Raw genomic sequence first — 27,426 nt, forward strand, 5'->3', positions numbered from 1 at the left:
GGGTCCAGACAAGGGAAGGTTAATTAGGTTTCCTTTTTTTTCAGCTTGCTGTTACATTTTCCCCAGACCCTTATTTTTCCAATTAAAGTTCCAAACAGTATTTTTCTCCCCCCCCCCTTTTTTTTTTTACTTACCATTTAATAGGCTGACACATCCAGGCTATTAGAAGAACAGCATAATTAACGTTTGCTTCTTATAACGTTTTACTTAATACTGCCCCAAGTTTTATAATTCAGAATTCTTTGTTCTGCTCTGAATTTACTGTTCAGCACTGACAAATACTGCATCAGCCCATAATCTCGGATGTTATTTAGTGATAAAAATAATTTGTATCTTTATTTTTGGACTGGTTAAAATGGCCTTTGTGGTCTTTTCTGATAAATGCTGTAAGTTGTGAAAAATAATACTATCGATATCGATTAAAATATTTCTTGAAATTATTTAACATTTCCACTGGCTTTTTTTTTAAATTAAAATCTAAACATTTATAGTGAGTATAAGTTTTTCTAGCAGGATAAAAAAGAGCTTTATCTAAACCCAGGGATGTGGTCAAGTCACATGGACAACAACCACAGAGCAGTGTAAAAACCACAACTTGTACCTCAGTTTAATGGCCACCCTAAAGCAGAAAATCAAAAGATACTTCAAAGTACTGACAATCTCAGTTGCCTGCCAATAGTATTGTGCAAAATTTTAATTAATTCTACATGCTCCAGTATATCTACTGTTATTTTTATTACTTCAATTTACGTAGGTACATAAATAAGGCATGTGTTTATGTTCCTGCCGGCACAATCATCTTTCTGCACGTAAAGATTACCCTTCTCTGTGATCACTCTGCAATACTGTGAGAGAGACTACTTGTATCTCACAGTTGCATTGATAATTTATCTTGTTTCAGCTTAAAGTCTCCCCTCTAAATAGTTTATTAGAACCAGATATTTGTATTTGTGGAGAGTCACAGGTGCACAGGTCACTGAACCCTTTAGCCAAGCAGGTATCACCCAGGACAGACCAATTCACCAACTGCTATCAAAGTGCCCTTCTTTTGTTTATTTTGGCTTCTTAACAATTATTGAGGGGCCATTTTTTTCCTGCATGATGCACCGAACATAGAAAAATATCTGAGCATGTAACATCAAAGCACAAATCCCCAAATCACACACTTGGTGTTTTCACAGTAAATACCTTCCCTCGCTGTGAAATCTGATGCCCCTGGAGCTGTCACCCAGCACTAATCTCTGCTCACACCGGTGACAGTCCTTATGAAGATTTCCAAACAGGAGGCATGTGATTTCACTGCAGACACAATATGCACTATAACACTGTATTGCAAATGCCAACAGTACAATAATAACTTCAGTTATTAGTTTTTCATCTGAGTTCCCCAGGGCTGTTAGTGTTGCCACAAATTCATCAAATACCTTCTGTTCATTGTCCACGTGGTAAAAACAGCTGCAAGATCCGCTGGAATGACACAGTTGTACAGCCACGGATTTGGTGTCCAGCACTCCCAGACAAACCCAGCTGTATTAACAGGAAGTACCATTTCTTTTTTTTTTTTGGTAGCACATCCAACACTGCTGAGTCACAGTATATTGCTGTGAAGTTCACCACAGTAAGTGCACAGCAGATACTCCAGAGATCACGACAGTTACTTCACAGACATAAAAGGCATTTTGACAAAGGAATCTTTAAGAGCCTCACCTTAAAAGAAAGAGAAGTAGCCTAAACAAATCCGAGTGTCAGTGTCACGTACTCTAGGACCGAGGTCAAAAAACAGCAAGTTGCCTGGAATGAGAATTTTTTGCTGCGTGTTTCCATAAGAATACAACGTAATTTGTGACACAACTGTCCCCAGCAACTTCTGCATGCTGCCATGATGCACCACAAATATTTTCTGCATCTTATTTTCCTTCAGTGTTTTTTTTTTTTTTTGCTTGGGTTGCACTGTGTGAGGTACAGGTCGGTGAGAAGAGTTTCTTCTCCCCCCTGCACTCCCAGCAAAGTTAAAAAAGGGAGGGGGGGTGGAAGAGCCATTATTTTAGAGTCATGTACTACACATAGCAAAGAAATAAATTAAGGTACCTAGATGTAGTTGAAATTACTTTTTGTAAGATGCCCCTTCATAAATAATGTTCGTAGGGCTTGATAATTCTCAGTGATGCTCATTACACTTTTAACTGGAACTATTCAGTTAAAGACAATCAAATCAAGCAGTTGTACCCTAATTAATTTGCTATCTGTCTTGTGTGTCAAGGCTAGTTTTGTGGCAGTATATTTTGGCCACCTATACCAACTTTTACAGTGTAACAATATGTAATTAGCTCGTATGTGCATGTAGACAAAGTGTTACAAACCAGGGATCAATAAACATAATTCCATCAGCAGATTCCTGCTGCTGAAGCAGTAGAAGGTAATGTGCTTTGCTGGAGAAAGGGGTTTATTTTGAATACCTTTATAAGGTATATAGGTTTCATTTTCAATTCTCATCTCTTTGGTGGAGATTAGGGGGACAGGGAGTTGGAAAACCTCTATCAATCATTTTTTTGCATTTCTATCTGCAGACCTTGAAACAAAATGTAGAAATGAGGCAAATTTATTATGACTGATGATTATCAAGTTTCTGGATTTATAGAAGGTACTTTAATGCTTAATTGCCTCTTAGTGCTGAATAAGCATTTAATAAACCAAAATCAAAGGCTTATTTAAATTATATACTCTAATTACATAGTACAGCAAAAAGAAGTTTTGATTGCAAAGTCAAGCTGTTGGGTAAGGGCACCATTTTTTAGAGGTCAGCTCAGAGTTAATAGCACCTAAGTTCACAAAACCTAAGCTACCTTCCCACATCCTGCAGTAGGAAGAGCTGTGTCCATCAGCTCTTTGCTGCAGCAGTTCTCAATTTTAACAATGCTGCTGTTGGTAGCAGTGCTCACAGTTTCTCATGACCTGCACGAGGTGCCAGGTTAAGATTTTATGTTTGATCCTGTTGAAAGCAGAAAACTGGGCCAGGTGCTGTGAGCTCTTCCTCAGCCTCTCCAGCTGTTTCCTTTAGCTATTCCTAAAAGGCTGAATGGATGTTCCAGGCATGGTTCAGGTGGGAAAACAGACTGAACACAAGTATTGTTTTCCTGGTTGTCCTGGTGTTCACATAATGAATGAACACCCCTGCTAGGGCTGTACGTGTTGAGATTTGGGGTTTAATTGGCAATTTTGTTAGTGGCAAGAATTCCCGATTCCTCCCTGAAGCAGAAAGACCAAACTGGGCACTAAAGCAGGACCCTCCCTTCCACCTCGGGGGTAGCAGAGGGCACCCAAAGAGCACAGTTCACTTAACCATTGCCAGCTGGTCTTGTATTTGTACAGAAGTGAAACAGGAGAGCCGAGCCTGAGCCATTCCCCTTCTTCCTGGCTTTTCCCAAGAACTCAGCCAACCACCACACGTGAGGTTCCCGAATACAACAGGTGTGTTAAAAAGCAGCTCAGATCTGCTACTTGCCAACTTTTGGGGGGCAAGTTCCTAAGAGAGTGGTTCTGTCAGTCTCCACACTCCATGCACTTTTTTGTTGGGAAGGTGCTGTCTTTAATTTTGCTTTGAGGTCTGGTCTTCTAACCCCAACTGAAACTGGTTGACACCAAGATCAGTCACAGAAAACTGTGCCCCCAAAACTCCGAGCTCATGGGAGAGGGAAGTACTGGGCCAACAGACCAGATGCATATTTCAGAACTGCTGTTCATATGGTGTTTACATAACTACTGAAGTGGCTTATAAATAGTATATAAACTCTGAAATAGATGTTTATTTGCATTGACAAGAATGAAAACGCAGCAAACAGATGTTTAAAAAAAGGTTCCAAGACAGGCCTGTTAAGTGAAAAGAGTCAAACCTGACCAAAAGCATTTTTAATTTTAATTTCAACTTCACATTAGTGAGGTTAGTCAGCCAGACTAGTTAGTCCAGACACAACACTAATACTGACACACAGCCAATGCATCAGGAAAGAACTGAACTGCTGCTGCAAGGCAAGCACAGTGCAGTGCTAATTACCATCAGTATGAAATCAGTCTGAATGCCAGACCTGTTGACTCTGTGCTTTCATCACTGTCTTAAAGATATTGGCAACTTTTACGCCTTCAAATCTTATTAAAAATGATCAGAGAAAGCATTGTGTCCTATAGACATCAGCTCAGAGGAAAATATTCCAGCTCTTAAAGCAGAAAGTGCCGATTTGAGTGAAAGCCTTATTTAATTTATAGTTCCAGCATCTGCAGCCGATCCAGTGGAGTCCACAGCAATGCCCACTGAGCAATCAGGAGCCATCACAGCATGAATAATGCTGTAAACAGTAAATCCCCAAAACCAAATGATTAAAGTACCTGCTGCACACAGTGGAGCATAGCTGACAGCCTCTCTGAATTTTCAGTTTAAAAAAATCTTTGCAAGTTAGTAGAAATCTGGGTCATCATGTTCTGGAATGTAATCATTCTGTACGAGGCAAATATGATTACATCCCTTTGCCTAACAGCATGAGGTAAGCTATTGCAAAGGAACTCTTCATTACAGGCATTATTTTGGTAATCTTCCCAAGGCAGTTGTGGATTTGATTAGCCACCAGGACTGAACTCTCTACAGCAGGAATTACCACCCACATATGGATACCAGCATACCAGGAGAGCTGATCAAACACACGATGGGTTAAATAATTCAGGGGAATTTTTTTATCTCTAACTGATATGGAAGCAGAACGTGCTTTCTGCTTATGCTTGCTAAAACTACCACGTCAAATCGGCCTTACACACGGAAGGGGAAAAGAACTTTCAGGAAACAAACTTGGGGGTTGGTTTTTGGGTTTTGAATCCACCCACAAACTCAAATCTGAGACCACCTGCAATCAAACTTAATTAGAATTAGTACAAGTGATGGAATGTTCTCCAGCTCCCATAACAGATAACCACGAGAAAGTGTTAGTCCCAGAAGGGGAAGGCAGGGTCACAACATCAGAGGCACATCAAAGCAAGCCTACCAGCCATACATCCAAACCACATCATCTGTAAACCAAGTATTTGCCACACCATCCAGAAAAGTTATTGCATGAGGTCAGAATATGCCACTTGTACGGAGCCTGAGCATTCAGTTAAGTCAATAATAAAAGGTGTAATAAATATCTGACAATTAAAGGATAAGAAAATCCTTCATAAAAGAAAAACAAGTTTCTCCACATCCATCTGTTCTTCACAGACTAAAGCTCTATTAAAAAATATAAAAAGAAGGAAGGGACAATTCCCAGTGCACTGCAGATTTAATCTTTTGGGCAGGAACTCGCTTTTACTTTCTGCAAAGTAATTAGCAAGCAAAAAGGCAAATCAAATTAGACAATCTATATGCAAATCAGAGCTAAACTCATTACAGATTATTTTTACCTGTAAGGGTTTATGCAGTTCTCCTCTATCCATTTCTCTCTTGTGATCCAGAAGTCTCATGGAAAGAGCAACAATACACAACTGAGGAAGATCCAAATCTCAGGTCTATGGAGATTGTTATCCGTAATATTTGGCCAGGAAGAATTGATCAGAAGAGTTTCAATCACACCTTTCTGGTTTCAGTTCAAGGTACAAACTAGAACTGCCATGAGTCTATCAATTAAGCTCCATCAGCTGTTTAAGCAGAGGAGGATTGCTTACCCCAAATCCCTTCAAAATCATTTTATTTAGAATGAAGAATTATAAAGACCAAGCACATATGAGTCATTTTATGAAGAAAGGGACCGGAGATTTGCTTTAGAAACAAGGATTTAATTATAAAGACTTAGAATAAACCTTTGTTTCCTCAGCAAAGACCATAAACAATTACAAATATCAGTGGAATTAGAAACAGAATCCACCAAAGAGGTGTTATTTAATTAATTACACTCGGTGAGGTTTCCATCATGTACTTTTTTTTGAGGCTATCCTTTCTGGGACTCCTTGAGTGATTTTGGTTGGGTTTTGTCTCAGCATCTGCAAAATTATCTCAAAACTTAGAACTAATAACCAAGTTTGTTTATTTCTGCGGTCCTTGGAATTAGCATCCTGGTTATCTACATTCCTGACAGCTCTACAAAACGATAAAAAGGCCTTGCCAGGCCAAAAAACAACAACAAAAAAAAGAATCTCTGCAAGTTCCAGATTTTCTGAGCATGAAGGATGAGTTCTTACCTTATGTAAAAAGTACAGTTTTGTGCACTAGTGCCATGTAAATCTTTCCATTTAGCAAAACAAGGAGGAACACTGTGCAGTGCCCAACAAATGGATCTGCAATGGCCTCACAGCTTCCTTTCAAGGGGCAGTTCCCACTTCCTCTTCTGTGTTCTGCAACACCTTTCACATACATCACTCAACTGCTCAGACTTCTTCCTCACTGGGTGCTGTACAACTGCAGGAAGAGAGGAAGCAAGAGTTGTGCTCACTAATGTTTTTTGCTACACTTCTCCAAGTAACTGAAGACTACTTAAAGTTAATACAAATATACAACTGAACTAACACGTTCTCATGCTTGCATATCACACAGCAGTTAAAGCATCTTGGAACCAGGTAAAACAAAATCCACAAAGTTTGGAATTAATGTTATTCTTCAGCTGGCCTGGTTTCCTAAGAAACAAAGCTCAGGCAAATACGCTGTCTGCATACATTCCATGAAAATGAGTCTGGAATGAAAAAAAAAAGATACAGCTGGCTGATTTTCAGAGCAGATCTGGGAGGTGAGCAGAAGTTACTGGAACGTGACCCCTCAGGATACAAATTGCATGGCTGTTTTCTGAGAGGAAATAAGAACTGGGCTATCTCATTACACTGACCCCGCAGTGCAAGCCAAGGCAGCCATCAGGTATTTGCTGGACACCCAAAGTTCAGGAGTGTCACAACTTGTGAAACTACTTCTTCTCCACAACAGGCTCTTTCCTAGAGAGCAAGTCTCCTGTCAGGGTAAGAGATGCTTCCACACTCATTTATCAGCACACAACAAGTGATAAAACTTCAATCTTTGTATACAGTTTGATCAATAGCTTGAGTTGGCTTTTAAAATATCAAATTAAACAGTCCAGATTTTAGGGCAGTGGAAAAAAGCTTCTCATTTCAGTATTTCCTTATTATTTTTTCCTTAAACTTTTGCCTCTAAAGCCCACACCTTAAAAGACAATATTGTTGTAACAATTATTGCTATATGCTAATATGAATGTCAGGTTTCTTGTGGTCAGTGTTTTACACTTGTGGTATGTGTCCAACCACATGTCCCCGAGCACTGGAAGGAATGAAGACAGCAGAACACAACAGAATCCAACAGTACTTTATTACCCACTCATTGCAGATGAAGTTAAACACTTCAGTTACCAGTCAATACGAGTTTAAATATTAGTTGACAACTGCAGAAAGTGTACAACGAGTACAAAATCATTAACCATAGTGTAACAAAAAGTTCCAATGTACTGATGTTTAAAACATCAGTTGTACACTTATTATACAGCAACCATTATATGATCCTCAGCTAACTCGGGGATTGCATCTGAAAGCTGGTGGTGTGGTTTTTTTCAATGAAGTTCTCCAAGAGGTTGAGAGATTGGTTTACAACTGCATTATTTCCCAAAATACTACTAACATACAGCCTTACCTTTTACAGACAAAGCTGGTTTGTATTTTATCAACACTTCCTTTTATCAGGGAATGCAGTAACAAGAAAAAAAAAATCTATACATAAAAAAATTAAACTCCAATACACAATATATTATATATATGTATATCTATATTGTACTACAGATTTCATATAAATCAAGTATAGGCCAAATTTTGGCATCAGTTTTAAGTGCATTAAGTTTAATACAAAATCCCCCTCAGACTCTGCTCTTACTGTTCACGTTACTTGCTCCTGAACTGATCTTTATCAGCTTCGATACTTTAGACATCTAGAGTTTTCTTAAGATCTAATTTCCATCTCAGCAATATCACCCTTGTCTTTCATTACACTTTCTAACAAAAATAAACTTGTAAGAAAACTTAGTGACTAATTTAGTCAAAGTTTAGTGACTAATAAAATTCTCCAACTTGATGGGAATTCTTATTTACATTTACTGGTCAATAACTTCAAGGTAGTATTATCCCATGTACCCTCTATTCTCCTTTGATCCTACAGGAACAGTTACTGATAGTACACATCCTGCTTTGCTTTCTTAAGTGGACTCTTACCAACATGAAAATTATTTCTAGTGCAGAATGGAGTGCAAAGAAATTTTTCTAATGCATGGTTAAATGTGCTTCAAATCTAGCATCACTTCTTAGAGAACACCTAAAGAGTTCTATCTTCTCTGCCACACAATGTCATATTTTGTTTCCAAATTCAGCTTTGTTTGCCTTTGTTTAAGGAAGTATTGTAAGAAGAAAAACAGCATTAGTGACTCAATTCATCCATCATTTTGACAAAGATGGTACTTACAATAAATTTTAAAATGGGCTTTTTTTTTTTTTCTGAAACAAAAAGGCCACTTGAGCTTTCCACTGGAATAAAGTTCTGGCATGAAGCCATTCAATGAGACTTCCTCCTGCAAAAAGTTTCAGTTTCCTCAAACTTGTTTGTAAAATACAGAAATAAATTGTATAACCTACAAACATTCTACATTAGACCAAAAAACCACCCAAGAATCAATTGCAGTAAGTTGAGTCACAATACCCCAAAAAATCAATTGTTCTGTCATCACTTTATCTACTGATGTTGTTCTGGGGTCTCATCAGTCACACAATTCTGGTACACAGGGGGAAGTGTCAATGAAGTCTTACAAATGTGCAACCACTTCCAGCTACTGAGAAACAGCTTCCAAGTTAAGCCCTTTAAAAGTCTTGTAAAAATGGGGCTAAGTGTGATTCTGGCAAGAACAATCTCCCAGACCTCAAAAGCAAGGCTGTCACACCTCAGAAGGGAAGTCACTTCACACACTGATGTCTGCAGGCAGGTCAGAGCATGGACTTGTCCTTCAGGGTTCATTCTCAGTGTAATGTGGAAGGAACCAGGTGCAAAACTTTGAGTAAAGTTAACAGGAGCTTGACAGCAATGCCCCTTCATACCACTCAATTACTTAATATCATCTGTATTCTATGTCAAAAATCTCAATTTTGTATTGAGAAAGCAAATACTGAAACAGAAACAACTTTTAGCACAACAGATGTATTTACTTACAGCATGCAAGGTTTGTTTTTATGCATTTTTGCAGCTAACAGCCACTCACAGCCCTTAAGTATTTACAAGTTCAAAATTACAATCTTCACATAAGTAGCAATTGCTTACAAAAGTTCTGGTCAGCCCCTTGGAAATAAGCAAGAAATGGAGTAAAAAAATACTGAGAGCAGTAATTAAAAAGAGAAAAGCAAAGGAAAACATAATTGCTTCTAATATCCAGACAATGTAACACTGTTCTGGTAAGAAAAAAATAAACAACACAAAAGCCACGTATCACATTTAGAGATGGGATTTTATAAGAAATGCATCTTTATGGTGGTTGGTTTTTTTTTTTGGAGAAAAGCTGTACATAACCTTTCAAAAAATCCAAGCAAATAAACAATACACAACTCCCTTTGGTTTGCCAATTTACCTTTAAGTAGCCTTTCCACCTCCCACCTTCCCCCACAGTTTCAAGGTGAGTGGTAAGGCAAACATGAGCAGAGACTGAACAGCTTCACAGGTGATCACACAGAAGGATGCTTCAATCAACCCCAGCTCGTGGTATGGGATGCAGAAGTAATCACTTTTTCATAAACATGAAGCTTTTTTCAAAATAATAGATTCTAAAACTCACCCAGGATGCAATGCTCAGTGCTGACTGAGGGCCAGGTCAGGAAAAAAATCCTGCTCCTTTATTTATGGCAATCTAAGACTAATTTGAGTCCCTTCAGCCTCTTGGAAAACAGACTTTTGTGCCAAATCACTCTCTACCTGCCTGTTGGTATTAAGTTTTATTTCATACGGTAATTAAATAAGATGAATTTAACTCGCAGCTTTTTGTAATAAATGTGTGTTTTTATCTGCTTCTATAAAGTAGAATTTCTCTCCTTAAGACTATACAGCCTGGAACAGAGGGAATTCCCTAGCAGTGACATGGAATATGCTTTTGCACTGTTTCATGAAGGGTTTCAAGCATATTGTCCTTCTGTAAAGACATCTAACTACCCTTTAAAGCTATGTTAAATTTATTTATAAACCATTTGGTACCAGCTGATGCTCATACTAGAAACATTTTTTGTGTTCAACTCTAGGAAGAGGTTAGGGCAAAAAGTGCTGCTTTGTTTTACCTGCTGCTTTGTTATGTCCAATTCCAAGGAATCTCAGCTTATTAGTAAACAAAATTATACAACAATACAAACATTTACGTTGGATTTTTAAGTGTTTGCATTTCTGTGATTCTTTATTCTCTAACAGTATTTGTATTGCATGACATTTGTGCTAAACTGCCCTCTTGAGCCTAACCCCTTATAAAACATGAAAATAGAACAGTAAAACTTTTTCTCATGTAAACTTCAGTGAAGTAGTTGCAGTCTGAAGAGACAGAGTTGTGAAGGTGCTGCATAAACACTCTGATGTACATTTCCTGGGGACTAGACTGTGGTACACGGAACATGACATTTTGAAGTTACTCAGTGTAATGTATAAAAATATAAAATATATATTCATGAGTAACAGTAGAATAAGCTACAGTGCAATTTTCCTTAGCCTGTTGAAAGCTCTACCTGTGTGTGATCTTTTCCACCCCTTCTATATCCTCCACAGTACACTTCATGTTCCATTAATACTACAAGAGAGCAAGAACAGCTAGAAAAGACAGCTTGAGCTACACTCTGTATGCTGTAAACTTGAAGTGTCTAGAAGTCCAATATGTACCTTAAAAATTAGTTTTGCTCACTTTTCTGTGCTAGAATTTAAACATTTTTTGCTATAAACTGTAAAGCTAGGATATTTAAGGAGAATATGCCCTAAACTTCAGAGAAAGCTATCCTATTATTTTCACCAGTCCTCAGACTAATTTAATATAATTGAAACTACAGCACTTTCTCAGGGCTTTAAGCATAAGGCATTTTGTGTACATTCCCCCAGCTATTTATTTAATGGCTATCTTGGTGTGCAAAGCCAAACCAGTGGAAATCCCACCCTCAAAACCTCAGAAACCAATTTACCCTTTACTGCACATTCAGCATTGAACTGTAAAAGGGAAAGAGAGAGAAAAAAAATCAAATGCAGAAATATGCACAGAAACAAGGGAACCATTTTCTGCTGGGTAAGGTCTTTTCAGCGACACAAGTTGTTCAACACCCCCTCAGCTGTGAATTCCTCAGTTTGGATACATTCATAGCGGTGCATTCGGGATGCACTGGAGAAATGCATCAGAAAGGTTATTTTTCACATCATCTGGTGCCAGTGTACCGTAACCTCCTCTGCTCCAAAGGAAGTGAAGTTGATTTCGTAACTCTACACAGTAACAGTTTGGAGATATGATCTCCAATACAAAAAAAAAAACAAACAAAAAACAACAAACCCCTTCCAATTGCAAATAATGTTTACCAAAAATGTAAGCTTTGCATTCTATCTAATCACTGTATTTCCCAACCAAATGATGCTTTTCCTGAAGAAAGAAAGGTACAATACAAAACTAAGTCATTTGTGTCTGTCACTAAGACAGCGCTTCCTGGAATAACAGGTCCTGACGTGGAAAGAACAGATCGGGCAACACATGAACAAGACAAAATGAAACAGAAATAGGCACATGAAATTACAGTTGAAGGGTCATATCCTACTCATCACTGGAAAAAGGACCACGAAAAGCTGTCAAATTTAGATATGCACAAACAGTTCATGCATTGACCATACTGTCTTGACTGCTCACAATCTGTCAATCAGAATGATTAAAAATTTAATTTGATCTTTACATTGTCTTATAGCTATCTAAACTGGGTAAAAGTGACTATCACCTTTAAATATAGTATGTTAATGCATAAAAATACATATATTTTCTAGAATAAGGATTATATTTTCTAACCAAATACCTAAAAGCAGTGGTCCTTCTACATTAGTTTGGAATAATAAGTGAAGCCCATTTCTTTGCAGAATGGGGTGTTTTTATTGTTTATACGTTTAAATAATTAATTTTGAATATCTGTCCACTGTATAAACAATCTCCAGAAAAATATATCCTCTTCCAGTAACTTACAATACACATTAAAAATACTTACAAAAGGGATTATTGTTCATTTACAACATCTTGAGCTCACAGACACAATTTTTGGGCTATTTCATTACTCAATTTTGATCAGGCAAAACTGAATATTCCGGTTAACTTGAACCATTTCAGCAACATGGACAATCTAACATTTCAAAATATCTGCCTAATTATGTAAGATTTTAAATAAAAATTAGGCATTTTTACATCACAGTATATATGGCATTTCTTAATTTAGCAACAGAAAGGCACAGTTATTAAACCATAAAATACAGTACCTGAATTATGTATACTCTAGTGATATCTACCAATGCTAATAGAGACATTTTACTCTGTAGAGGGGGCTAAAGAAAAAGGCTTCTGCTTGTTTATTTAGAAAAATTCAACCTCATTACAAGTTTGGTCCATTAGAAATACCTATTAGCTGAAACATCTTGAAGTAGGACTTCAGGAAAGAATAGAAGAAAGCAAATTTAGCAGTCTATGGTCCAACAACTTGACTAAATTACCGTGAAATGGCAAACAGATGATGAATGGAGCCTTCTGATTAGTTGTCAGACACACCTGTTAAAGTGTCAGTGTACACAGGTACAGACTGACAGACATCCCAGATACATTCACTGCATCACACACACACACACAGACTTTGTTACAGCAATAAGTCTAGACACAGCATTTACAGAGTTCAGCACCTCTCCTGGACTGATACTTGACTGCTGGCCCTACAGCATCCCCAGAGATGTGCAAAGCCCTCTAAATGCTTTGCCTGCTTTCTATTGCTGTTAATGTGAAGACCCTGCTAAAGCCAAGCTCGCCGGCCTTCCCGTAGCAAACTAGTGCACCTCCAAAAAGCAACTAGCTCTGTTCTCCCTATTTAATGTGCTCAAACAGCATCAGGAAAGCCCAATGAAATGGAAGAGGCAAGGAACAATAAACATGAGGGAGAACCCAACCATTCCATACGTGATGTAGCGATAGGGAAGCTCGACCTCCATGCGCTGCCGTGCTTTCCGTACGTCGCCGTGCGGGATGCGGAATATTTTACAGGCCAGCGGGATCGTGGCTTTTTTCATCGCGACTTTTGTTAACAGCAGAACTATCACCCCGATCAACAGCCGCAGTATGGCTTTTCCAAACACAGTCACGGTGAGAGAGGACAGGGATAACGGCAAGGTGTGGGGAGGAGGATCCAGCTGCAGGCCCACTATGTGGTTGACGTGAGAGCCGCAGGCCACGCCGGCCCCGCAGCCCAGGATCTGAGCCGTGTCTCCTCGCGACGTGCTCCAGGTGTCCAGGGTAAAGGAGAAGATGCCCAGGGCCAAATGGAGACTGATGATAATTAAGGGTGCATATTTGTAAGTCAAGTTGAAGTTATCAATCAGGTCCACAACTGGATGGAAGACAACCAAGATAAGAATAGCATACAGAAACCCAGCAATAACATCCTGTTGAAGAGAAAGACATGGTTTCAGTGTAATAACAATTAAAAAAGATAATTTAAATTACATTAACAAGAACACGAGCCTGGACTGCTGTAATGCTAAAAGTGACTTGTGGATTCCCTTTTTTTCTTTTTAAAGATAAGGTAAAGAATTGCATTTGACCACCTATTAACAAGTCACCTGCATCCTGACCAGACCATGAATGAAGTTACAATCAAATGATCCATGATCAAATTTGCAGACCTAGACTTTTTAGTAAGGCCTGTTGTGACAGGACAGTTTTAAACTAAAAGAGGATAGACTGAGACTAGATATAAGGGAGGCATTTTTTCAATGTGGGTGATGAGGCACTGGCACAAGTTGCCCAGAGAGGTGGTGGATGCCCCATGGCTGGAAACATTCAAGGTCAGGTTGGACAAGGCTCTAAGCAACCTGGGCTAGTTAAAGATGGCCTTGCTCACTGCAGGAATGGTTGGACTAGATGGCCTTGAAAGGCCCCTTCCAACCCAAACCATTCAGTTATTCTTATAGGATTCTGTCTGCTGGCAACAATGGTCCTTGTCCAGGGTCAGGGCATTCCAACCTACAGCCAGCACAAATCCAGTCCAGCTAAATACATTCTGCCAACTTAAGTTTGCTGAAACAGCTCAACAGTGGATCTCAGTGCTTGGGTGCCAACACACAGGCATGCTGGCAGTTGAGGACCACTGCAGCCAGGCACTGCAGCTTCAACTTTCCACTCCAGCTTCAAAATTAACAGTGGGGCAAGAATAGAGAACTGATTCCAGCTATTAAAAGAGAGGAAGAGGTAACTTCCATGGCTTCATACTTGATTTTCAGTTTTATTACTGATTTTAAAAAGTCTTTTCTTAGTTAAAAGACTACTCTATTTTTTAATTTAGTGTTAAAATTCAGTTACTGTTGATTAATCACTCAGTTGCGTGGAATTATCTGCAACTTTTGTCACCTTTAGTTGTTAATGAAGAACAAACACTACACTAAGCCTAAAACTAGAAAGTGGATCCCCTTCATTCTCATGCTTAGCAATTCTTCCATATCAGCCAGGAGGTGGGACTTGGATCAGCAGGGTTTGTAGTGCTCCCTCTTCAATGGATCATTTTTTTCACTTCCACTAACTGAATGCTTGCTAAAAGCTCTAATACAATTGACTGATATGAACATCAGACTTGCTCAGTTCTGAAGCAACCACAACTGTCTGCTCTATTTGCCATCCTATTCCCCCCAAACTCAGGCACCATGGTTGATGTTTCTTGCAGGCAACACGTGGTGAACTGTATTCCCTCAAACACTGCAGAGGATTCAGGTGTGAAACTGCCAAATAACCCAGTCTGGTCACTATTTGTTGCACTACTTTGTTCTAAGACATCATGTGTCAGTTGAACTAGCAGTCTATCACATCATCCTCCACACAAGTGGTTCTAATTTGGGAAGCCTCCTAATTAGTGATGCAAAAATGCCATTCAGTTTTTCTGAGCTGCCTTATTTTCACATGCTCCCTTTACAGTGTGTTCATCTAGCAGCTTTTCTACTCCCTACCAGGCTTAGTCTTTTCTGTCTGTTAGCTTTTCTCCTTCTAGCACATGATCCTCAAAAACCATCCTCATTAGCAGTCTTGCATTCCAGTTACCCCTTTGTAGTGTTCTTGTTCTCCCATTTTTACATTGCATACATTTGTGTTTCAGTTTGGGGGGGGGTTAACCCTGTTTAAAAAATGAGTTTGTTTTTCAAAGATGACAACTTTGTTATTTGGTTCTAGAAACACTGGGAAGTGAAACCCCAGCAGGTAGTGTGGTGCTCTGAAATGAATGTGCTTTGAGAGGCTGAGATGGAGCCCAAGTGAACATTAAGAGCCACTTTCTCATTCTGCAAAATTATTTCTACTCTGTAGAGGAAAATTTAGTCTACACTTCAGAGTAGTCATCAATTTCTGCACTAAACCCTGATATTAAATAGCTGTTAAGTTTCAACTGCAGACTGAGTTAATAAAAGACAAATATAAATTAACCATGATATTCACTTTTAGCTATTGTATCAATTTCTGTGCTGAAGAAATGCAAGTATTCTGTTCCTGTATGGTAGGACATTCAAAAAAATACATCTATATACAATTATTGCACTGTAAAACCTTCAGTGTGATGGCAGTTTATGAAATCAGAACAGCATTAAAACAGAAGCTTAGTAGGATTATTTTCTTACCAAAATTGAATGCATTCCCATATAAATTCGACTACAGCAAACCAAGGAACACCAGCAGAGTGCAAGGATCAGTCCAAACATAAAAGGATACTGGTAGGGAATAAAAATGGAGAAACCGTATTAGAATTTGGAAAAAAAATAAATTAAAAAAAAAATCACTCTATGAGAATTCTATAATTAATTCCAATTAATGCCACTTATGCTTCCCCTTTTCCTTGCCCTTTCCTTTCCCTCAAGCCTATTAGAGCAGCTTTTCATAAACTCAAAATGTTAAGTCAAGCTTTCAAATTCTCCCTTGTCTTCCTTTGCATTCAGAAAATATGAATTTCAGTGCTCGGGTCATACCTTTTCAAAGCACTCAGAAATGTATCCATCTCTGTAGCAGTTGTCTTGCCATGCTGAGATACCCTAAACTGGCCACCTGGGCAGAGACAAGTGTGTGCTATAAACTGTGTAACAATTTTACACTGAGTGAAGCAGCTACATCACATACTAGTGTTCTTAGCAATTATCCAGACAGAACCTAGTGGCTTCACGTTTTCTTCCTGAAAAGGAGGAACTCATCATAAAATTACAAATAAATTCAATCCTTCCTCAGTCCTTTATTTTAGAGCTTCTGCAATCCCTGACTCCACCTCTGGACATCAGTATGAAACTCCTAAAACAGTAATCTCTTTTGTTCTCTCCAAACCCATATAAATTTCCTCTCACAGTCCACATTTGTTAAACAAAAAACATCAAATAAGTATTTGCAATTATTTCCATCTTCTCATAGATTTTTTTTATTAATAAGGACTGTTTACCAGGAAGAAATGAAACACTTTGCTTTAATAAGCACATGCCAACACAAGTAGAAACTTAGTTCCTTAACTTTCTTAGGTTTTGGATAAAACTATGCTATATTAACATATTACACCTTCTCCACCAACATATTGCAAAATGTTGTACAAGACAGGATACAGCTTCCTTTTTTTCTGTATTAAAAATAATCATTAGTTCTTTAAAAGAAGAAGTCACGAGACAAAATGGCATGTTTCCAAAATTGCTTCACTTCCTATGATAAATCATTTTCAATATAAACAGGCAGTCTAGATGTGCTCAAACTTAGGGATAAAATCTAAGAATTACAGGCAGTTTTCTTGCCCTTTCCCTTGTCCCTTTTATGGGTAACCTGAAGGGTAGAATACACAACAAATTAGAGAAAGTATCTTTAACATTACTGGAGAAAGTCCTGTGCCCTCTGTGAAGGCCACTGAACAGACTGACAAGTTCCTAAATCAGTCCTTCAGTGAAAGGTTTGAGAGAAGATTATCAGTCTTCTGCATTATTCCAGTGTTGTTTGAATTCTCAGCTCCAGAACCAAGTTAGCATGACAAACCTAAAATAATTTTCTCAAACTGACAGCATATCACTAAGCTTAGATTTCACATAAAGATTTCACATTAAAACAAATTCTAAATGCCCAGCTCACAGTTGTGTTACATCCAGGCTAAACTAATTCCTGTATCAATATTTGCCTTTGTTTTTACTACATTCGTCTACAAATTGGACCTAAACAAGATTACAAACTTGTGACTCATTTCTAGCTGAAATGATGAAGGAACAAATCCAGTTTCCTGCCTTTCAGAAGTGTGCTAATAACGGGCAAACCAGGCAGGATTGCAGGGTAATCAGATGCCAACGTCGTTACGGCGCCCACAGAAACCAACCCAGTACCAACAAGTGCAGCCCCATCACTCTTCCTCATGATCCTTCTCCCTTCCTTCCCACTGACCTCAGGGAAGAAGGAATGCTGCCTGTGCCAGGAGGACAGTCAAGCCACACAACCTCCCTCCCAGAGGGAATACAGCAGGAATGCTGTATATGCAGGGATAGCTATACCCTATGTCCCATGAAGAGGAGCTCTGAGTTGCCCATCCCTTGATACTACGTGGCCATCCTTGTTTCCTGGCACACATCTTTGGTGCTTTCAGGGTCCAATCAGGGGTAAGGATTTTCTTTAATAAATATAGACTCGTCCTGTTTCTGAAATACCTGACAGAAACAGAAGCTGGAGTTTTAGCAGGAAGACCAATGCAGTGCCAGGCTCAGCAGGGCTACAGCAGTTAATGATCCCGTGGGTAAGAAACTGGGATTGTGGGAGGGAAAAGGTCAGAGCAGCTTTAACAGCAAGATCCTGAGAACAAGGAGTATGAAGGAAAAAGTTAGGTGAGGAGTCTTGTTTTAAGAGTCCTGAGCAGGTCATTGTAAACAGCAGGGAAAGGATTCTGAAAATGAAAAAATAAATGCTTGCTCTCAGTTAAGAAATCTCAAGGGAGAGGTGTTTGGGAAGAAGTAAACTGTCAGAAACTCCAACTTTGAAGAATATTTTGGAAAGAGTATTTGTCTCTGTCATATCTCACTCTAATTCTGAATAAATACCCTTTAAACCATCTGAAAATATGGGCCAGCTTAGTTCCTCTGTAGCAAAACACAGCAGAATAGTTTGGGTTGGAAGGGACCTTTAAAGACCATCTAGTCCAATCCCCCTGCCATGGGCAGGGACATCCTCAACTAGATCAGGTTGCTCAGAGCCCCATCCAACCTGGCCTTGAGTGTTTCCAGGGATGGGGTATCCACCACCTCTCTGGGCAAGCTGTGCCAGCATTTCACCACGCTCTAAAAAAGTTCTTTTTTTTTTTTATCTAATCTAAACTGACTATTCTTTAGTTTAAAAACATCACCCCTTCTCCTATCACAACAGGCCCTAAAAAGTTGGCTCCCAAATTTCTTACAGGTGCCCTTTAAGTACTGATCACAAATAAAGTACAACACACTGCCTCCTCCTTGGCCTGTTTCATTATACCTCGTAAAGGCAGCCACTGGGTTCAAGAATTCCCAGGACACCAGACTGGTAGCACCTGCTTAAACTCTGCCTTGGGGTGGTAAAACAAACAGGTATTTTCTCCTCACATGTAGGGCTAAGTGCACAAGGTGACTAGAGGAGAGTATTAACACTCCCACACAGCAGAGTGCTCAGCAGCAATGCCAAGTCATACCACCAACAGAGGACATCACCTTGATCCTTACAAAAAAACTGATGCCATAAATGTACTTCAAATTGCTGTCTGAAAATAATGCAATATTGAGGTACCAGCAAGTATTTCCTAAATGTTGTTTCATCTAGAAAATGACAGCCTGTATTTTGCACATATAGTGGTATATACCATGGCTGTGTATCTGTAACCTCCCACTGTCTAGGCCTGCAAAATACCCCCAAATAACAAATATTTGCTGTTAATATAGTGCCTTAAGAGTATTAATATTTGGTTTTCTTTATAATACTGTATTTCACAAAACTTATCTCCTAATCACAACTGAATCTTCAAAGAAAAAAAAATGAAACAAGCAGCTTTTACTATGTTTTTTACTTAAAATAGGCACATTTTATGAAAGACCATGGCGACAATTTTAATATAAGTTTATCTCAAGTGTTCATGGAAGAAAGCCATAAGCACTTTTTTATTTTGCTATGTTGACTTGGGTCTCTTATTTTGGAAAATACTGCATTCATGAATTCGAAAATTAACAGCTATCAATTACCTCTGAGCTATAAACATTTAGATCTTCTCTGTATAGTTGTATGTAGACACGCTGACAGGCTCTAGACAAATGAGAGATATTAAAGCATGAATGGCTGAATTCCAGCAGTTTTATTCCCATGGGTCCTGGCACAACAAATCAGACCTACAGAGGGCCAAAGCACAGCTGCACTTCTGCCCCCTTCCCCAGTTCACTGCTGGTTTTACTGATTTAGGCATCAGAAGGCAGACTGGCATCAAATGTCCTTTCAGGTGACGGCCTGAAAGGTTGTCAGAGATCACAGCTGGGAGAGGTAAACATAAAAACCAGGTTTCATTCTCTCAGCTTGTTCTTTTGGATAAAAAAATTGTCATATCATCGTTCTTGACCGCACTCAGTGTTGCTGTCAGTCAGACATTCAGGAACAGCTCAGTTTGGACACAAACACCTCAAACCCTGTCTCCTTGTCCTCAACTAAGACCATCTTAAGTATATCCTCAAAAACCCATTATGCCTCCATAGCCATCGTGCCACCTCAACAATTCTGAGTATGAGGGATATTTTTTGAACTGCACACTGCTTTCTTTTGTCTAAATAAAAAAACCTCCAAAAAACAAGCACGTTATTTAAAATTGAAAAAAACCCACGTTGATTTCTTCACTTCACACATTAAGATGAAGCTAGGAATAAAACTGACTGAATAAACCACTCATCATTTTTCAGACCTCAACTCATATCCAGAATCTTGTTTCAAAGAAACTGAATTAAATTCACCAGATTTAGAAAACAGCAGTAAAACTGTTCCCAGGAAGTCTTTGAGAATTTTATGCCCTATGTTTTTAACAAAAAATTCCCATCCAATAGAAAATTCCATTACATCCTCCAAAACGGGCTTGCAAGCTTCTGACTGGATTCCTCACAAAACCTTTCCCCATCCTCCTCCCTCCCCTTAATCTGACTTTTTGCCAAGAGTCTTAATAACATAACTATTGTTTAAAAATGCTCGTAAGGAAACAATCTGTCCCAAAAGCTTTGACCTAGGTCAGAAAATTTCTTCTTTCATAATGAAACATTATTAAAAAGACACTCTAGATGCTCATTTCTTTACTTTTTTAAAGCACATTCCACACTGGAGAAGTTTCCAGCACCTACAAAGGATTCCAAAATAATTTTCTAATATTTTCAGGGTCCTACATTATTACTCAATGATCTTTTTTAATCGTATCATAACTCAGAAGTTCAGCTTGAGTTTGAGACAATTATTTTGGGCCAGAGTCCATGGAAAGAATCCAAGCAGCACTTGCAGCACCAGGCTTCCAATAAGGTATTTGGGCTGTGCACTGGCAATGATCATATGAAAAGCCATGATCAGAGTTTATGGGAATGACTCCGAGACCCTGGTTGGACAGAGGAGTACAAAAAGCACAGCATAAAAACGGTTTTGTGCAAGGAGCAGAAGAAAAGGGAGAAGAGGATTGTTAGAAAGATCACTTATCAGTAATTTTCAGAAAAATAAACAAAGACTTTTTTTCAAAATGGGCCAAGTGGTAAACACTACTGGTTAAGCTGCATTTATCAATAATTTCCTTCTTTCTTCCACTGACCAACCTTAATACCAAAAGGCATGAAGACCTCAGTGCTATATGTCACTACAAGAACTTCTTCTTTAAATTCCAAGGTAAGGTTTTCAATGCCAGTCCTGAAGGGAGTTAAAATATTTAATTACACATAATCTGAAAAGAAATTAAGGAGTAACAATAGGAATTAGCTTGTTACTTCTTTTCCTTGCAGTCATTAAAAAATAACCCTTCTCTGAACACAGCCAGCAAGAATCTTATGGCTTGCTCTGTTTATGCCCCAACACCTAAAACTATAGTTTTTCTGCAAAGTGTTTTCTCAGGCTTAAACAACACACCCCATTTGAAAGAACAAGGAGTGCTTTACATGTGTACAATCCACCAAGAAAAAAGAAACCGCTTGAGAACTATTTCCTTTGAATCCTTTTTCATCAAAAACTCTGTATCCAACCTTGCAACATTTGTTTTTACATATTTCCCCTAAAGATCCTTTACAGTAATTAAAGATTTGCTTAGGCAAAGCTGAAAAATATATTTAATGCCAATCAACAGGGTTTAATAGGACAGGCTGCTGTATTCCTCTGGCACAGATTCCCCAGTGAGATTTCTAAGAACTGGCTGTGCTCTTTTCAAACTTTTAAGAATACCTAAATCAAACAGGCCACACAACTTTTTTCAGCTTCCTTTACCAACTACAGGCATTAATATGGCCCACAAAAGAAGACCTCACATTTCAAATACAAGAGACAAGGCCAGTGTTGAGACCCTCCAAGTTCCAATCTCTCTTTCTCAAGTGTTCTCAATTGTGGGGGTAATTCTGTGTTTTCAGATCATCCCTTCAGTTGTGCTTCTCATGTCAGAAGTATTGACTGTTTAAGAAACATGTGTATAGAAAAACAATTAAACAAGCATACATCTCTTTGCCAAAGTTTCTTCCAAACATTTTAGTATTTCAGCCAAAAATCCATTTGGGCTCATCCCAGAGGTGAGGTGTCCCCTTCTGTGAGCAGTCTGTACTTGCTCTCACACACAGATTTTGTACATAAGAGATGGCTTCCTGTGTGTAGCTTGCAGTTTATGACTACATTAATCTTACTAATAATGAAAGCCTTTCCACAAGGACAGACACTTAAAACTAGGATTTGCCCCTTTCTGTAAAATTCTCGCTGTAGCAATGTTGTGATTAGACTATTCATTCACCCCCAATAATCAATTATTCCCTGTTCCTGTGGGAATTTAGCCTTTTGAAATGAAAGAGCAGGAAGACAATTCTAGAGGTAACATTCAGTAGTGGTCAATCAGAATCAGAGAGTGATCAGATCTCCCAGAAATCCCAATACAGATCCTGTCAAACCCATCTCATTTGATTAGATTCATCAGCCTTGATAAAAGTCTTGGCGCAGACAAAAGATTTCTGGAAGGGAGTTTGATGTGGTACCACGTCACAGTTTTACACAATTGGTGCCACAGAGTCAACAGAGCACTAATTGACTGAAAACTGAAAAATACATCAGAGAAACCACTGCAGAATAAATGCATCTGCTGTGGGTTTAGCAGTGGTGTTTATCCAGGTCACCATTAGCACCAGCAGGGTGGAAAGACAGTCACTGATGAGAGGCTTTGCATATCAAACACTGGCAGACACGTACACAGGGAGGGCAGTGCTGTCATATTCAGCACCATCAACTGCCTCAGAGGGGAAGCCCTTCTAAGAACGTTGGTTCTTTTAGTTACAGAGGAGCTGCTACTCATCAACCCAGGCTCTGGGCTCCTGCGGAACATCGACTGAGCCAAGTTTGCTCAGCGGCCTGCAGTGAGAGTCAGCAGTTCCTGACTCAGCTCATTAATGCAGAGCTCAGGAAGGAGTGCAAACCCATCACTTCCTAATGCAGACAGCTACTGCCAGAGCCAGGCTGCATCCTGGAGGAACAATGGCAGAAAACTGTGTTTTCTGTCTCTCTGGATGCTATTTTTTTTGTCCTCCTCAAAATAAGCCAGCAGGGTTATGGCATGTTCAGGTGCCATCCCAACTCAAGCACCATTTCTAATAAAATATGGTTTTATATCTATTAGAAATTAGTGGTTCAATGTAATCAAACAAAATATAAAAAATACTTCTTCCAGTAGTCTCAGCCTGAGTCTTTGGAGATTTTGTAGATAATTAGCAGTTCACACTCTTTCTTCCTCCCCATTCAGGACATGATAAGCCAGCCTGGCTCAAACTGTCAATATTTCAAAGAAAGCAGGTTTTCCTCAAAGTGATAAAGGTTACTTTTTCCTACATCATATTAAGAATTATAATCCCAGTGCCTTTTAAGTGTTTGTCCTCCTCTTTCAAGGCATCAGAACATCAAAGACAGGAAAAAAAAGAATCAGCATCTGTAACATTCCTAAACTCTTGTGAGTCTTTAGCATGAGCTTTATATTTCGAGGGTACTGAAATATCTTTGAAACAAGTGGTTTTTCCCTGCTGAAATGTAGCATATTAAATAAACAAATAGGGATTATGTAAGTAGAATCAAAAGCTTCAGGTAAGCTCTCATAATAGAAACTGAAAAATTCTATTCCACAATGGACAGAACAGTCAGACATTATGAAAGTTATGTCAATATATAACTTGTTTCTCTCTGAAAGTTTCATTGAATATTCCCGATGCCCAAAGCATCTTTGAAATACATCATCTCTGAAAATATTTTACTTGAGCAATTGCATTTATAGAAACTCTTTCACTCTTACTGTATATAGTCAAAAGTACTTTTGAACACCATGTGAAAGGAAAATAATTGTAACAGCATTACTTATAGTAATTGAAAACATGGAAAGCACAAATTCAACAGGTTAAAAAAACCCTACTGCAATCAAAACATGATTTTAAATGGACAATCTGGGTCATATGTAGAAAAATAACAGCTGATTTGCTCTATTCTCTGTTATTCAAGGAAAAGACTCAAATAGATTGTCTTTGATAGAAAAGAACTATCACACAATAGTAGGAAGTCATAGCTCACTGAAAGCAAACTCCAAATAAGCTATACAGGAAAGAGATTCCCTTCTCACTGCAATAACATCTTTTAGAGCACGAGCAGCTTTCTTTGGTTGAGTATAAACTTCAAAGTGACAAACTCAAAGTCACTTGTATTGCAGAATAAAGTCCCTGCAGAAAGTCACACTTGTATCTGCTTCAGTTCACACTCAGCCTCACTCCACTGTGATTTTCTCAACCAACAGTCCCAAGATGTGGACTGGTCACCATCAGGGTATGTGTAATGCTTCTTCACACTGAATATATACAAAAAGACTGTACCCCAACATTTGCCAAAAAGTTTAAATCTAACCATCTGTATCGACTGCTAAATTTTTATAATTAAATAAAAATCATTTATTATTAATAGCTCTCCAAGAAGTTCTAAGGTCAGTCTTTTTTGACACCATCTATTTCCAGAAAAGCATGACAAAAAGATGTCACACAGATTCTACTCCCTTTCAGCACCAGTAAAATATGAAGAACAGAAGAAGCAATAGATGAAAGCTTAACTCCAGAGGTGAATCAAGGGACTCTTGACACGCCACAGGTTTATTTCTGATTAATATTTGGAGATAATTTAAAAATCAGAAGATATTTTTTTTACATGAATATTTTGAAATGGTAGAAGCTTCAAGGTCTGTTATTCATACCCATTTCACAGAAAAAAGGAATTAAAATTAAGACTCAAACACTTTGTTTCCTCATTTCCTAAGCACATTTCTGGACAAGTAACAAGGCTGAATGTTTATGACTTCTTAATATGCATTCATTATATATATGTTCAGTCAATCAGCACAGTGTTTCACAGACTGCAGTCACAGGGCTGGCAAACCAAAGATCGAACTTGGTTCATTGGCAAAAACACATTTCACACACTGTCCCTGTGCTGGTTCTGTAAAAGCACTCGGGATGGGCTCTCCTCTGCACACATGACATCAGTCTCTGCAAAGCTGATCGACTGCTGCTGCTAAATGAGGTTTCCCACATGCAAAGAAAGAGAAATCCAGTTCGCTCTTCCAACTGACATCAGCCCTACACACCCAACAAGTAATAATCAAATATTCAAATGATCGAACATCGATCATGACAAAACATGATCAAAACAACTTTGAGATTAACAATCTCAGGGAAAATCATTTATTTCAACACCCGTAAAACATGACTATTATTTATATATCATATATATATTATATATTACTATCCCTGCACAACTCTAGCAGAGTGAGACTTCACATTTTCCTAGCACAGAATATGAATCCCTAACAGCTTTCTTTTGGGCACATTTTATCACGTTGCAGAAAACAGATACGTAAGCTTTGGTTAAAGAGAGGCCAAATACAATCTCTAACCTTTAACTATCTCTTTCCTTTCAGCCACCCATTCTAGACGCTGAGATAGAGCCACAGAGTGTCAGCCTGTGACAGCCGACAACTGGTGATTGTTATCAGTGACTGGGAAGACAAGAGTTCAGCCCCTGCCTAAAGCTTAGAACGAGACGTTAGTTCTCTCTGCCGAGATTACATCCCACTTAAACCAGGCAGGTATTATAATAAGGATTTGTAAACACTAACAACTTAAGAGTCGAATTATTGCATAACTTCTTCAACATTACACACACAGTCCTCAAAACTCTACACTGGACATTTGCTGCCTGGGAAAGCCTTATCCCTCAGTTACTACTGACACCGGTGCAGTGATTTAAAGCTGGATACGTGATGTGCTTCCCTTGGAGCCGCTGCTGTTGCCGTACTTCTAACAGCAAGTTCCGAAGCACATGCCACTGCTTGCGTAAACCAGATGATCAACAGTGTTATTTTAACTTCATCTATTGACCCAAAGTGCCACAGGCAGATCTTAGAGATTCTGCTGAATGAAGGTGCTGAAAAGATCAGAGATTATCAATTCCTGCTAATTAAGAGCACACTGATAGGTTGTAAGATCGCCTGAAAGTACAAAACCCAGAAATAATCATTTACAGTTTGTCGTTAATGAAACTAAAATCGTTAAAGGAAAGCTAAAGCTACAGACTGACTGAAGCTACAAAGTGACTCGTGCTAAGGAACGATCAGCAAAAAGTGCTTTACTTGCTGGCTCTCCACCAAATTCTCACTCTGTAAAACCAAATGCCTGTAAAAACATCAGATGCCTATCCAAACTTCGCGCGAAGAAGGGACAAGTTGGAAAAAACCCTCACAAGAACAAAATGCAGATTGTTACCGCAGACTTTTCGTGCCTGCTGAGCTAATCCACAAAGCCGGCAGGACTTCCATTCAACAGGACAGAATTACTAAAACAGTTCTTGTTACCTGAGCACTCGCTTAGATCGCAGAAAAAAAAATATAAATAAAGGGGTGAGGGGGAAAGGCACAAATTTCACATTTTTCCCGAACAAACTCAGCCACCTGCCCTCCCAAAATAAATCAGGACTGTCGCATCCTCACACCCCGGGGCCGGAGAGCGCACGGCTGAGGACGCGGAGGTGCGAGCTTTACCTGCCAGCGGCCGTAGCTGAGCAGCAGCAGCGCCAGGGGGATGGCGGTGCCCGACATGGCGTGGGTGGAGGGCATGCTGTACTCCGAGTTGTAGAACACCTCCAGCTTCACCACGGGCGGCGAGGCGGGACGCGGCCAGCGGATCACATCCTTGGTGCACTGCCCCAGGTACATCACCCACACCCAGATGATGATGAGCCTCCGGCCCAGCCAGGCGTCCAGGTTCCAGATGCAGAAGGGGAAGAAGAGGATGTAGAAGAGCTCGTTGCCCAGCTCCGTGCCCAGGCTGAAAAGATAGTAGAGGAAGCGGCTGCGGGTGGCGAACTCCTGGCTGCCGTCCTCCTCCTCCGTCAGCGAGTTGCGGCGCGGCCTCCTACTCCAGGGCCGCGGGGGTCCCGCCGCGCCGGGCACGGCGCCGTTCCCGGCGGTATGCGCCTGCCCGCCCGCGGGGCCGCCGTTCGCCACCGGCCCCCGCTGCCCCGCGCAGGCCCAGCCCGAGGGCCCCTCCACGCCGCAGAGCCGCTGGAACGCGGCCACTTTGCGCGGGTCCTGCAGGTGGGCGGCCAGGCGGGCCAGGCGCCGGCCCACGGACATAGCGAGCGGTGGGACCGGCGGCGCGCTTAGGGCGGCGGGGGGGACTTCTCCTGATGGGCGGCGGGATGGGACGGGGGCTCCGCGGGGGAGGAGAGCCGTTCCCTGACGAGAAACGCGCTGGAGGGCGAGGCGGCGGGGAGCGACGGACGCGGCGGGGCTGCCCCTCGCCTCAGCGCGGCTCCTCCGCCGCTCCGGCCCCGCTCTCGCTCCCTCCCTCACGCCCGCGCCGGCCCCGCCCCACCGCGCCTGCGCGCGGCTCCCCCCCTCAGCGCGGCCGGGACCCCCCTC

General features: G+C 39.9%; 1 protein-coding gene across 2 annotated transcripts; it reads right to left on the minus strand.

The window, feature by feature from the left end:
- Positions 1-117: 117 nt before the first annotated feature.
- Positions 118-27,358, minus strand: SGPP1 (sphingosine-1-phosphate phosphatase 1). 2 transcript variants are annotated; one of them, XM_051769911.1, is made up of 4 exons: positions 26,545-27,358; positions 15,890-15,979; positions 13,194-13,675; positions 118-6,415 (listed from the first exon to the last, which is right to left on the minus strand). In XM_051769911.1, exons 1-4 carry the CDS (start codon positions 27,136-27,138, stop codon positions 6,385-6,387), a joined length of 1,197 nt encoding a protein of 398 aa, XP_051625871.1. In that variant the 5' UTR covers positions 27,139-27,358; the 3' UTR covers positions 118-6,384. The 2 variants fall into 2 exon arrangements, with proteins under 2 accessions (XP_051625871.1, XP_051625870.1); XM_051769910.1 differs by lacking the exon at positions 118-6,415 and having other exon boundaries at positions 7,311-13,675; positions 26,545-27,357.
- Positions 27,359-27,426: the final 68 nt, after the last annotated feature.

Source organism: Manacus candei, unplaced genomic scaffold (genome assembly GCF_025592945.1).
Source record: "Manacus candei isolate 608988 ecotype Guabito, Panama unplaced genomic scaffold, ASM2559294v1 h1tg000113l, whole genome shotgun sequence".
Lineage (NCBI taxonomy): Eukaryota > Metazoa > Chordata > Aves > Passeriformes > Pipridae > Manacus > Manacus candei.

What these genes read in the sequence shown, in the direction of transcription:
- SGPP1 (XM_051769910.1), bottom strand. Translation starts at nt 27,138, where the DNA reads ATGTCCGTGGGCCGGCGCCTGGCCCGCCTGGCCGCCCACCTGCAGGAC. An exon ending in TCAGCTACGGCCGCTGGCAG is followed by an intron (nt 15,980 to 26,544) that starts GTAAAGCTCGCA and finishes ATTCCCTACCAG; the next exon opens with TATCCTTTTATGTTTGGACT. An exon ending in TGGGAATGCATTCAATTTTG is followed by an intron (nt 13,676 to 15,889) that starts GTAAGAAAATAA and finishes TCTCTTCAACAG; the next exon opens with GATGTTATTGCTGGGTTTCT.